The sequence below is a fragment of the Coregonus lavaretus genome, assembly GCF_964263955.1.
Source record: "Coregonus lavaretus genome assembly, contig: SUPER_36_unloc_1, whole genome shotgun sequence".
Classification (NCBI taxonomy): domain Eukaryota; kingdom Metazoa; phylum Chordata; class Actinopteri; order Salmoniformes; family Salmonidae; genus Coregonus; species Coregonus lavaretus.
Genome location: NW_028167175.1, coordinates 1,933,443 through 1,947,408, shown reverse-complemented (window position 1 = coordinate 1,947,408; position 13,966 = coordinate 1,933,443). Strand labels below are relative to the sequence as shown.

At 46.0% G+C, this 13,966-nt stretch overlaps 1 protein-coding gene across 1 annotated transcript in view; it reads right to left on the bottom strand.

Moving 5' to 3' along the window:
• The window catches only part of LOC311111094 (A disintegrin and metalloproteinase with thrombospondin motifs 14-like), a gene marked incomplete at its 5' end in the record, with an annotated part of 276,043 nt that overhangs the window by 233,127 nt on the left and 28,950 nt on the right, over window positions 1–13,966 (bottom strand). Inside the window, one exon of the mRNA XM_084189095.1 lies at window positions 6,513–6,669. Coding sequence (XP_084045221.1) covers window positions 6,513–6,669 — 157 coding nt within the window. The remainder of the gene's footprint in view (window positions 1–6,512; window positions 6,670–13,966) is intronic.

The window sequence follows — 13,966 nt, the reverse complement described above, 5'->3', positions numbered from 1 at the left end:
GATGACATAGAACCCAGATAATGACACAGAACCAGACGCCAGTTAATGATGTCACAGAACACAGCCATACTGCAAGACATTGGGCGCGTTCGAGCTGATTTTTATAACCATAATGGAACACCCTTTGAAAGGCGGTGACGGTCACGGTGACGGTCACGGTGACGGTCTCCGCCTTTCAAAGTGTGTTCCATTATGGTTATAAAAATTGTCCGACTTGCGACTACATTTCGACTGAATGAACTTTGCAAAGATCATGTGATCAAAGGTCATGCAGTTTTTGATGAAGTCGCCTTCTAGTCGCTGCAGTTGCTTCTCACCAACTGCACCATGCAGCCATCCCCTGCATTATGGGGGCACTATTTGTCAGCCAGTCATTTGCGTGTTTTTGATTGACCCACGCAAACGTGGCCAAAGAAGTGACTGAAACAGGAACCAACTTTGCTGCGATTACATTTTACAGTTTACATTTTTAGTCATTTAGCAGATGCTCTTATCCAGAGCGACTTACAGGAGCAATTAGGGTTAAGTGCCTTGCTCAAGGGCACATCGACAGATTTTTCTAATGCTACGTTTGTAACCAAGTAGGAAGTGGGAATTTACCACATAGGGCTGGGAAAAATCCACTTGAACGGCAACTGGTAATTACTAGTGGGAAACGCTCATCCTGAACTCCCACTTCTCCCACAAATCTAATCTAATGTTATTGGTCACATACACGTGTTTAGCAGATGTTACTGCGGGTGTAGCCAAATGCTTGTGTTTCTAGCTCCGACAGTGCAGTAATATCTAACAAGCAATATCTAACAGTTCCACAACATATATACCCAATACACACAAATCTAAGTAAGGAATTAATTAAGGAATATATACATATATGGACGAGCGATGTCAGAGCGGCATGGACTAAGATACAGTAGAATAGTATAGAATACAGTATATACACATGAGATGAGTAATGCAAGATACGTAAACATTATTAAAGTGGCTAGTGTTCCATTTCTTAAAGTGGCCAGTGATTTCTAGTCTGTCTATAGGCAGCAGCCTCTAATGTGCTAGTGATGGCTGTTCAACAGTCTGATGGCCTTGAGATAGAAGCTGTTTTTCAGTCTCTCGGTCCCAGCTTTGATGCACCTGTACTGACCTCACCTTCATATGGTGACCTCTGACGTCACCTACTAAGGAAATAGCATTTTCAGCAGTTAAATGCAACAACAAAACATTATTTATAAAAAGCAATCTATTCATATGGTTTTTGAACACTATAATTTGTTAACAGGCATGATAGCTGTACTTTTAGTTTATGGTTTACGCAGCTTGTTGGCCATTAGCCAGTCCGCGTTTCTCAACGAGTTCAAAGCACGTGAATGCATCCAACTGGTATTTACAACTTCACAACATGTACATTCCCACCTCCCTCTTACTTACGAATGCAGCACAAAGCTAAAGGGGATAGGCCTACACATGAAAGTAATATTTGAGACCTCTCTCTAAACAATTATTTTTTCATTTTGTGATATGGGCGCATAGAAAAGTTTATTTCGACATTTATACAGAAGAACGTTTATAAACAATAGCAGCTATGTTGACACTACCCTGTTGATCTGAGCCTTGCTGATGGAAAACCCCTACAGTGTCTGACTTTTGGTTGTCGCAGATGCACCTCCCTCGACGTCACTCGTCGACGTTCGAGCACAGTCGGCTTCATCAGGCTTACCGCTCGAACACACAACACTAGGTCTCCTCTCGTTTGGGTGGTCTAGTCTTCTGTAGACCTCCACTGCTTATTTGTATATTTGACACAAGTACAGCCAGCATCCAGTAAACTAAAAGATAATCCCAAAGGAAAGTATGGATTATATCCCCTCGCGCTCCGTACAGGTCGAGTAATAATAACAACAAGAAAGTCACGCTGTTGCCGTGACAGCGTGGGAGGACGTTCATATAAAACCGTACGTCTCTTATTTCCTCTGCCAAAGTTAGCTTAGCCGTATCGCGCAAGTTGACCGCTCCGCTGCTCCTGTTTCTCAGATTGCATCTTCCCAGGTCCCGGGAGGGAAAGCTAAACTCTGTGTGAGTTGTGTGTACTGTCAGTGTGTCACCGAAAAGCCTGTGACCTGTGTGGGTCAGAGTGTGTAATTCTCCCTCCAAGGCTGTGTGACAGCTCTCCCCATACCTATCCCTTCTATCTTAAAAACGGCAGTGGAGGATATCGGGCTTCCTTGTCTTGTGCCGACTTAGCCCACCAGCTAGTGTGTGTGTTGGCCACCGTACTCCGGTGCTAACTTTGTCAAGATATCCTCCACTGCTGTGCTCGTTATTGAGCCCACCGGGCACTAGTTGTCCTTCAACTATTTAAAACTCGAACGGGTCACTTCCCTAGATTTTGACATTTTAGTCATTTAGCAGACGCTCTTATCCAGAGCGACTTACAATTAGTGAACGCATACATTTTTCATACTGGCCCCCCGTGGGAAACTAACCCACAACCCTTATGTTGCAAGCGCCATGCTCTACCAACTGAGCTACAGGAGATAACCACGCCTACTGTTTTATTTCCCTCCGACACCCCTGATCTTAGCAATGCTGCACAGGGTCTCTCAGGCTCAGCACAGGCTGCTGCTTGTAGCCCCCAGATGGCCAGCGAGACCCTGGTTTCCAACCCTCCTCGGTTTTCTGGAGGGAGAGCCATGGCAGCGAGACCCTGGTTTCCAACCCTCCTTGGTTTTCTGGAGGGAGAGCCATGGCAGCGAGACCCTGGTTTCCAACCCTCCTTGGTTTTCTGGAGGGAGAGCCATGGCAGCGAGACCCTGGTTTCCAACCCTCCTTGGTTTTCTGGAGGGAGAGCCATGGCAGCGAGACCCTGGTTTCCAACCCTCCTTGGTTTTCTGGAGGGAGAGCCATGGCAGCGAGACCCTGGTTTCCAACCGTCCTCGGTTTTCTGGAGGGAGAGCCATGGCAGCGAGACCCTGGTTTCCAACCCTCCTCGGTTTTCTGGAGGGAGAGCCATGGCAGCGAGACCCTGGTTTCCAACCCTCCTCGGTTTTCTGGAGGGAGAGCCATGGCAGCGAGACCCTGGTTTCCAACCCTCCTTGGTTTTCTGGAGGGAGAGCCATGGCAGCGAGACCCTGGTTTCCAACCCTCCTCGGTTTTCTGGAGGGAGAGCCATGGCAGCGAGACCCTGGTTTCCAACCCTCCTCGGTTTTCTGGAGGGAGAGCCATGGCAGCGAGACCCTGGTTTCCAACCCTCCTCTGTTTTCTGGAGGGAGAGCCATGGCAGTTCCCTCACAGAAAGGGCCTGCTCTCACAGTTGGATGGCAGGACATGGCATCCCAGCCCAGACCAACTACAGCTATGGCTTCTGAAGAGTCCAACCCTTTACTGATTGGCTGCGATCCTGCAATTATCGCAACATTACAGAACGCCAGAGCCCCATCGACCAGGATCATGTATGCTGGTCGCTGGAAGCTGTTTACCGAATGGCGCTCTACCAGGGTGGAGGAACCGGTGTCCTGTACCTGTTATACTGAGCTTCCTTCAGAAACTATTGGACTCAGGTCGCTCTGCCTCTACCTTGAAGGTGTATGCCTCAGCCATATCATCTAACCATTTACGCATCGATGGAAAATCGAAAGGGGACCACTACTTCATCTGCCATTTCTTACAAGGTGTACGCCGGCTGCATCCCCCCCAGGGGATCTGCCACTAGTATTGGAGGCTTTGATGAAACCTCCCTTCAAGTATACGGAGGAGCCGGACATAAAATTGTTCTCTCTGAAAACGTCTTTCTCTTAGCTATTTTATCAGCGTAACGTGTGAGTGAGCTCCATGCGCTCTCTGAATGAAATATGCACATCTAATACCTGGTCGTCGCCCTGCACGTTCTAAAGATTTTTACAAAGGTCAACGTCGCATCCTGCCACACCATGGGCTCTGCCATTCTTCCAGCAGCACTGGCACATTAATCAGAGGTTAGTGGTGCTATTCCTCGTGACCTTGTTGGTATGAGTCATCCATACCTTCAACCGTACTGACCGTCTGAAAGGTATGAAGTAGAACGGAAGTTAAGAATGTAACTATGGTTCTACGAATACCTGGAAGACCGTCACTGCTTTCCTGTCACTGGGAATCTTTTTGGGGCGAGAAGGTTCTCTGAGACGGTGCGCGGTCTGACGTACGGTTTTACATGAACCGCCGGGGGGCACGTCCTCCCACGCTGTCACGGCACCGGCGTGACCTTGTTGTTATCATTACTCGACCTGCACGGAGCGCGACGGATATAATCCATGCTTTCAGCTGTACTGACGGTCTTCCAGGTATTCGTAGAACCATAGTTACATTTGTAACATTTGTAACGTCTTTGGCTTGTAACCACAGCAGATCCCTTATTGGTGCTATATAGAACCCTTTTTTTAAGGTTCTATAAAGAACCATGCTCATAAGGTTCTAAATGGAACCTGTATGGTGATATGAAGAACCCTTTCCTCAGGTTCTATAAAGAACCCTTAAAAGAGGTTCTATATTCATGGGTTGCACGTTGCGTCGCAATATTGTTTTGAGCGTCCGTTTTAGGACTGATGCCCAACTGAGCATTCTACTCAATGCATCCTCACTGGGCGCTGATGACGAGTTGGTCTGAAGTGCATTACCGTGGCTTGATGACACGATGACATTTCTAAAAGGCAAATAATCAGTAGGAAAACCTTCTGTCATCATTTTGATGTCGCCAGATTGACTCTAGATGAAGTATAACGTTAGCTAGCTAACGTTAGCATTTACTTGCTAATTATGACGAACATTGCTAGCTAATGACATTGCCATCTGTGTCTAAGTAAATGTTACAACATGATGATAATGGCAAAGTTGTTTCCTACTAAACACGTGCCTACTTTAGACAACACAGTCATCAGCCCCGGTTCAAAGTCATTAGCTCCCGTTCTACCTTTGAGCATCAATATGAAAATGTATCCACTCACTAACTGTAAGTCGCTCTGGATAAGAGAGTCTGCTAAATGACAAAAAAATGTAAAATGTAAAATATGGCTGCAGCGTCTGTAGAATGTTGATTACAACGGCAACGACGCGACCGAGTGACGGAAGTGCAACTCATGAACAGCACCAAAAAAATGCTTCTGCTATGGTTGCAACCCTGTCTGGTGCTAGATAGAACCCTTCTTTATTGTTCTTTATAGAACCTTTATGGAGAATGGTTCTATAAATAACCTTTCTCAATCTGAAAGGTTCTTCGTAGATCCTTTTGAAGAACCATACAGGGTTTTTTATTCTGGTCAGCCATATTATATTGTTTAAACTCCGTAGGTGTTATTATTGTGTTAATTGACAAGTTGAATCAAGTGAGCTACCTCTGGAACAGCTGGGCGTCCCCGAGGAGAGAAGTGAGACCCAATGACTGATTTTAGTCATCTGTTCTCAATTGACACAAGGCCATATATAACTCTTTCGCAAGACACCATCACTGGCCATTGTCATATATAATATATAATGGCATAACACAACAGATTAGATATCCTGACATGACACTCTCACTCACGGTTGCACAAAAAGAGCTGTGCGCAATCCACGCCCCCAAAAAATTATAATGAGCCGCCTCCCCTACATTTTAATGATCACTAAAAGAGGAAAGAACCATTTTATGAACTGCAACGAACCGTCGAAGAGCTCAAAGAGTTATTTGAGACATTATGGTTCCACGTAGAACCATCACCCTGCCCAAAGAACCCTAATTGTATAGAGTGTATGACTGTACTTATCAGCTTTACAGTCACAGACACTGGAGAAGAGAATCTATGGAACCTACAACAGTACCACCGTCTCCCGCCAGATGCTCAAGCTGTTGTTGACGAACAGGAGGGAGGAAATAGAATGTGCCTTCATAGGACCAGTCAGGTCCATTTGACCTGCAGAGAGACAGACTTTCCCCCAGTGCCTTCACAGGACCAGTCAGGTCCATTTGACCTGCAGAGAGACAGACTTTCCCCCAGTGCCTTCATAGGACCAGTCAGGTCCATTTGACCTGCAGAGAGACAGACTTTCCCCCAGTGCTTTCATAGGAGCAGTCAGGTCCATTTGACCTGCAGAGAGACAGACTTTCCCCCAGTGCTTTCATAGGAGCAGTCAGGTCCATTTGACCTGCAGAGAGACAGACTTTCCCCCAGTGCTTTCATAGGAGCAGTCAGGTCCATTTGACCTGCAGAGAGACAGACTTTCCCCCAGTGCCTTCACAGGACCAGTCAGGTCCATTTGACCTGCAGAGAGACAGACTTTCCCCCAGTGCTTTCATAGGAGCAGTCAGGTCCATTTGACCTGCAGAGAGACAGACTTTCCCCCAGTGCTTTCATAGGACCAGCATTCCTCACCTTACCAGCTGGTGCAGTGAACTGTCTGGCTGCTCTGTGTGTGTGTGTGTGTGTGTGTGTGTGTGAGTGTGTGTGTGTGTGCTTGTGTACGCTCACCCCTCCTCTTCCCACTACAGGGGTGATGTTCCCTTCCCTTACCTTCATTGTGGAGGTCCTTCCTTCTTTGTACTGGTTCCCTTTTTATGGCAGATCTCCTGTAGACCACATGGACACGACCTTTCACCTCCACATCCTGCTGGCCCTTCTCTAAGGGCTCGATGAAAAACTCCCCGTTATCAGTCCGGATCAGGCCTGCCTGGAACAAGACACAGGTCTTCACATTAGTACACAGGCCTTCACATTAGTACACAGGCCTCCACATTAGTACACAGGCCTCCACATTAGTACACAGGCCTCCACATTAGTACACAGGTCTTCACATGAGTACACAGGCCTCCCCATTAGTACACAGGCCTCCACATTAGTACACAGGCCTCCACATTAGTACACAGGCCTCCACATTAGTACACAGGCCTCCACATTAATATACAGGCCTCCACATTAGTACACAGGCCTTCACATTAGTACACAGGCCTCCACATTAGTACACAGGCCTCCACATTAGTACACAGGCCTCCACATTAGTACACAGGCCTCCACATTAGTACACAGGCCTCCACATTAGTACACAGGCCTCCACATTAGTACACAGGCCACCACATTAGTACACAGGCCTCCCCATTAGTACACAGGCCTCCACATTAGTACACAGGCCTCCACATTAGTACACAGGCCTCCACATTAGTACACAGGCCTCCCCATTAGTACACAGGTCTTCACATTAGTACACAGGCCTCCACATTAGTACACAGGCCTCCACATTAGTACACAGGCCTCCCCATTAGTACACAGGCCTCCACATTAGTACACAGGCCTCCACATTAGTACACAGGCCTTCACATTAGTACACAGGCCTCCACATTAGTACACAGGCCTCCACATTAGTACACAGGCCTCCCCATTAGTACACAGGCCTCCACATTAGTACACAGGCCTCCACATTAGTACACAGGCCTCCACATTAGTACACAGGCCTCCCCATTAGTACACAGGTCTTCACATTAGTACACAGGCCTCCACATTAGTACACAGGCCTCCACATTAGTACACAGGCCTCCCCATTAGTACACAGGCCTCCACATTAGTACACAGGCCTCCACATTAGTACACAGGCCTCCACATTAGTACACAGGCCTCTATATTACTACACTCAGTGTTCAGAGGTTGTTGATTGGCTCTTCACAAGCCCTTAGTGTCAGCCCTAGGTATGGAAACACAACTTCCCCAGTATAATACCAGGATGTATACTATACCCCAGTATAATACCAGGATGTATACTATACCCCAGTATAATACCAGGATGTATACTATACCCCAGTATAATACCAGGATGTATACTATACCCCAGTATAATACCAGGATGTATACTATACCCCAGTATAATACCAGGATGTATACTATACCCCAGTATAATACCAGGATGTATACTATACCCCAGTATAATACCAGGATGTATACTATACCCCAGTATAATACCAGGATGTATACTATACCCCAGTATAATACCAGGATGTATACTATACCCCAGTATAATACCAGGATGTATACTATACCCCAGTATAATACCAGGATGTATACTATACCCCAGTATAATACCAGGATGTATACTATACCCCAGTATAATACCAGGATGTATACTATACCCCAGTATAATACGAGGATGTATACCATACCCCAATATAGTATCTCTGGGAGTGGGAATCCACCTAAAGTACACCATGTGGACACATAGCTGAACATTGGTGGTAGAATGGCCTTACTGAAGAGCTCAGTGACTTTCAACGTGGCACCGTCATAGGATGCCACCTTTCCACATTTCTGCCCTGCTAGTGCTGCCCTGGTCAACTGTAAGTGCAGTTGCAAAGCTCACTACCGAGTTCCAAACTGCCTCTGGAAGCAACATCAGCACAATAATTGTTCGTCAGGAGCTTCATGAAATGGGTTTCCATGGCCGAGCAGCCGCACACAAGCCTAAGATCACCATGCGCAATGCCAAGCGTCGGCTGGAGTGGTGTAAAGCTCGCGGCTATTAGACTCTGGAGCAGTGGAAACGCATTCTCTGGAGTGATGAATCACGCTTCACCATCTGGCAGTCCGACGGACGAATCTGGGTTTGGCGGATGCCAGGAGAATTCTACCTGCCCCAATGCATAGTGCCAACTGTAAAGTTTGGTGGAGGAGGAATAAGGTTCAGCCAGTGGAGGGAAATCTTAACGCTACAGCATACAATGACATTCTAGACGATTCTGTGCTTCCAACTTTGTGGCAACAGTTTGGAGAAGGCCCTTTCCTGTTTCAGCATGACAATGCCCCCGTGCACAAAGCGAGGTCCATACGGAAATGGTTTGTCGAGATCGGTGCGGAAGAACTTGAAAGGCCTGCACAGAGCCCTGACCTCAACCCCATCGAACACCTTTGGGATTAATTGGAATGCAGACTGCGAGCCAGGCCTAATCGCCCAACATCAGTGCCCAACCTCACTAATACTCTTGTGGCTGAATGGAAGCAAGTCCCCGTAGTAATGATCCAACATCTAGTGGAAAGCCTTCCCAGAAGAGTGGAGGCTGGTATAGCAGCAAAGGGGGGGGACCAACTCCATATTAATTCTCATGATTTGGGAATGAGATGTTTCGACAAGCAGGTGTCCACATACTTTTGCTCATGTAGTGTATGTTACACTAACAATTATTGAATTCACCTTAAAAAGCTCTTGTCAAAATGATTTCCCTTCTCTTCCATATCCATCCTTGACTCTCCTCTTCTTTCAAGCTGTAATTGTAGTGGAGCTTATAATTATCAATTGGAAATTAGCCTACAGTGTATTGGGGAATCAATGGGGGGAAATTACGCAGGTCGAAATAATTGAGAGAATTATTCAACAATGTTACTTTCAGAACTATTGAAAAAAGCAAATGATATCCGGTCGTTCAGTCTAGCATCTCTATTCATACGGATTTAGTTTGAACAATAATAGTAAAACAAATAAAGTAAACAAATAAAAATTAAGTAAACATTAAATTGTGGGGCTACTGTGAGGTAAACTCATTTTAAACCAATCACTGGAGAGGCAGAGGTCCATAATGACTTCTACACTGTACAAAGGACACAAGACCATCTCTCTCTCTCTAAATCTGTCTCATCTCAAATCTTTATGACCCCTGAGAGTTTGATTCAAAGCAAAGAGAGCGAGATGGCAGAGCCCAGGGTCTTGCATACAGTGAGGGGAAAAAAGTATTTGATCCCCTGCTGATTTTGTACGTTTGCTCACTGACAAAGACATGATCAGTCTATATTTTTAATGGTAGGTTTATTTGAACAGTGCGGAAAAATGTATGTCAAAAATGTTATTAATTGATTTGCATTTTAATGAGGGAAATAAGTATTTGGCCCCTCTGCAAAACATGACTTAGTACTTGGTGGCAAAACCCTTGTTGGCAATCACAGAGGTCAGACGTTTCTTGTAGTTGGCCACCAGGTTTGCACACATCTCAGGAGGGATTTTGTCCCACTCCTCTTTGCAGATCTTCTCCAAGTCATTAAGGTTTCGAGCCTGACGTTTGGCAACTCGAACCTTCAGCTCCCTCCACAGATTTTCTATGGGATTACGGTCTAGAGACTGGCTAGGCCACTCCAGGACCTTAATGTTCTTCTTCTTGAGCAACTCCTTTGTTGCCTTGGCCGTGTGATTTGGGTCATTGTCATGCTGGAATACCCATCCACGACCCATTTTCAATGCCCTGGCTGAGGGAAGGAGGTTCTCACCCAAGATTTGACGGTATATGGCCCTGTCCATCGTCCCTTTGATGCGGTGAAGTTGTCCTGTCCCCTTAGCAGAAAAACACCCCCAAAGCATAATGTTTCCACCTCCATGTTTGACGGTGGGGATGGTGTTCTTGGGGTAATAGGCAGCATTCCTCCTCCTCCAAACACGGCGAGTTCAGTTGATGCCAAAGAGCTCGATTTTGGTCTCATCTGACCACAACACTTTCACCCAGTTCTCCTCTGAATCATTCAGATGTTCATTGGCAAACTTCAGACGGGCCTGTATATGTGCTCTCTTGAGCAGGGGGCCTTGCGGGCGCTGCAGGATTTCAGTCCTTCACGGCGTAGTGTGTTACCAATTATTTTCTTGGTGACTATGGTCCCAGCTGCCTTGAGATCATTGACAAGATCCTCCCGTGTAGTTCTGGGCTGATTCCTCACCGTTCTCATGATCATTGCAACTCCACGAGGTGAGATCTTGCATGGAGCCCCAGGCCGTGGGAGATTGACAGTTCTTTTGTGTTTCTTCCATTTGCGAATAATCGTACCAACTGTTGTCACCTTCTCACCAAGCTGCTTGCCGATGGTCTTGTAGCCCATTCCAGCCTTGTGTAGGTCTACAATCTTGTCCCTGACATCCTTGGAGAGCTCTTTGGTCTTGGCCATTGTGGAGATTTTGGAATCTGATTGATTGATTGCTTCTGTGGACAGGTGTCTTTTATACAGGTAACAAACTGAGATTAGGAGCACTCCCCTGTGCTCCTAATCTCAGCTCGTTACCTGTATAAAAGACACCTGGGAGCCAGAAATCTTTCTGATTGAGAGGGGGTCAAATACTTATTTCCCTCATTAAAATGCAAATCAATTTATCACATTTTTGACATGCGTTTTTCTGGATTTTTTTGTTTTTATTCTGTCTCTCACTGTTCAAATAAACCTACCATTAAAATTACAGACTGATCATTTCTTTGTCAGTGGGCAAACGTACAAAATCAGCAGGGGATCAAATACTTTTTTCCCTCACTGTATTAGTTCTGACTCCAGAGCCATGCCATCTGGCACAGTCATTTCTGCATGATTGTAGAGCACTCCTCTCCTCTCCAATCCTCCCCTCCCCTCTCCTCTCCTCCTCTCCAATCCTCCCCTCCCATTCTCTCCCCTCTCCTCTCCTCCTCTCCAATCCTCCCCTCCCCTCTCCTCCTCTCCAATCCTCTCTCTCCAATCCTCTCCTCTCCTCTCCTCTCCCCCATCCTCTCCTCTCCTCTCCTCTCCTCTCCTCTCCTCTCCTCTCCTCTCCTCTCCTCTCCTCTCCTCTCCTCTCCTCTCCTCTCCAGACTATAATTAACCATTTCAGTTCTCCAGTGGTTTGATGACGCAAGAGAGAAAATGTACATCCCATGACGGAGAGAAGTTAACATTTACTCTCACATTTATAAATGGGTGATGACATTTTGGTTTGGAAAATGTCATTAACAGTTCTGGATTCCTTTTGAAATGTGTGACACAGTAAACTTAGTTGGATGTGATGCTTTAGAGTCTTAGTACTCATGTCCAACATTCTCTGAGGAACCCACACCCTTTCCTTTAGAAAATACAGTAGCCCATCATTATACTGGTAAAAAGGAAGAACAAAAACATCTGCATTTTGGCAGGGAGAGATATGTATTTCCAGATCCCAGACAAAATGGTACACAACTAAATATGCACAAGAAGTGAGAACAACTGTTTTGCAGCCAAATGTAACTTACACACACACACACACACACACACACACACACAGCTAAATTTAACCTACACACACACAGCTAAATGTAACCTACACACACACACACACACACAGCTAAATGTAACCTACACACAAGCACACACACACCACACACACACACAGCTAAATGTAACCCCTCTCATAAAGACTCCTAAGCATCTTCTCATACATAACTTCCTGTGAGGAAAAACAAACTCAAGTTGGACACGTCACAATAACACACTGGAGGAGGTGTGTAGCCTATGAGAGAGGACTGAGGGATCCATCACTTTAAAAACCAGGAAATGCCAGGCAGAGAAATGTATGAATACTTCCTCTGTGGTCTTTTCTTTTACCAGCCAGCTGGCCGGTGGGCGGAAACTGAACCGGGGCTGTCTGGGGAGGACGTCTAGCTCCACCACTCTACACCGCTCTGGACCGCTACAGCAGCCAACCATCTGGGAGGCTGGGAGAGGGGGCGCAGATGGGGCAGGGGGGGGGGGGGACAGCCTGGCCTACAGAGTCTAATGGAACTCACCTGGTGGAGCTTCCAAACAACCACAACCACTGATCTTTTCACTGCTTAATTCATCAGGTGGTCCTGTCATTGTGGCTCAGTTGGTAAGAGAAGAGTGTGGCGCTGTCAACATATAGTAGGCCTAGCCTATAGAAAGCTGATGGGATCCTCCTCTTTTTAACAGAGGCAATCGCTCTGTTTTTCTCACGCAATTGCATAGCCTATAGAAATGTTGCGCAATGTGAGCTCATGTTGCCGGGGCGGCAGGTAGCTTTAGTGGTTAAGAGCGTTGTGCCAGTAACCGAAAGGTCGCTGGTTCTAATCCCCGAGCCGACTAGGTGAAAAATCTGTCGATGTGCCCTTGAGCAACGCACTTAACCCTAATTGCTCATGTAAGTCGCTCTGGATAAGAGCGTCTGCTAAATGACCTAAAATGTAACATCAAGGTTGTGGGTTCAATTCCCGCAGGGATCACATCCACACACTGAAAAAGTTATACATTCAGTGTACAGTAAGTTTCTTCGGATAAAAAGTGTAATAAAGTGCTCTCACTCTATATATGTATTCATACTATGTCTCTCCCACCGCCCTCATATGACATGTCTGCTAAAATGCATTTTATTACATTTGCAATCGCAACAAATAATCTGCTCAGACCCCAACCAAGGAGCATCAAAAGTCGTGCTATAAATTCTCAAACAACACAAAAATTCATTGATGCCCTTCCAGACTCCTTCTGCCTACCCAAGGACGTCAGAGGACAAAAATCAGTTAACCACTTAACTGAGGAACTCAATTTAACCTTGCGCAATACCCTAGATGCAGTTGCACCCCTAAAAACGAAAAACATTTGTCATAAGAAACTAGCTCCCTGGTATACAGAAAATACCCGAGCTTTGAAGCAAGCTTCCAGGAAATTGGAACGGAAATGGCGCCACACCAAACTGGAAGTCTTCCGACTAGCTTGGAAAGACAGTACCGTGCAGTACCGAAGAGCCCTCACTGCTGCTCGATCATCCTACTTTTCCAACTTAATCGAGGAAAATAAGAACAATCCAAAATTTCTTTTTGATACTGTTGCAAAGCTAACTAAAAAGCAGCATTCCCCAAGAGAGGATGGCTTTCACTTCAGCAGTGATAAATTCATGAACTTCTTTGAGGAAAAGATCATGACCATTAGAAAGCAAATTACGGACTCCTCTTTGAATCTGCGGATTCCTCCAGGGCTTAGCTGTCCTGGATCTGCACAGCTCTGCGATGGCCTGGGATCGGGAGAGACACTTAAGTGTTTTAGTACTATATCTCTTGACACAATGATGAAAATAATCATGGCCTCTAAACCTTCAAGCTGCATACTGGATCCTATTCCTACTAAACTGCTGAAGGAGCTGCTTCCTGTGCTTGGCCCTCCTATGTTGAACATAATAAACAGCTCTCTATCCACCGGATGTGTACCAAACTCACTAAAAG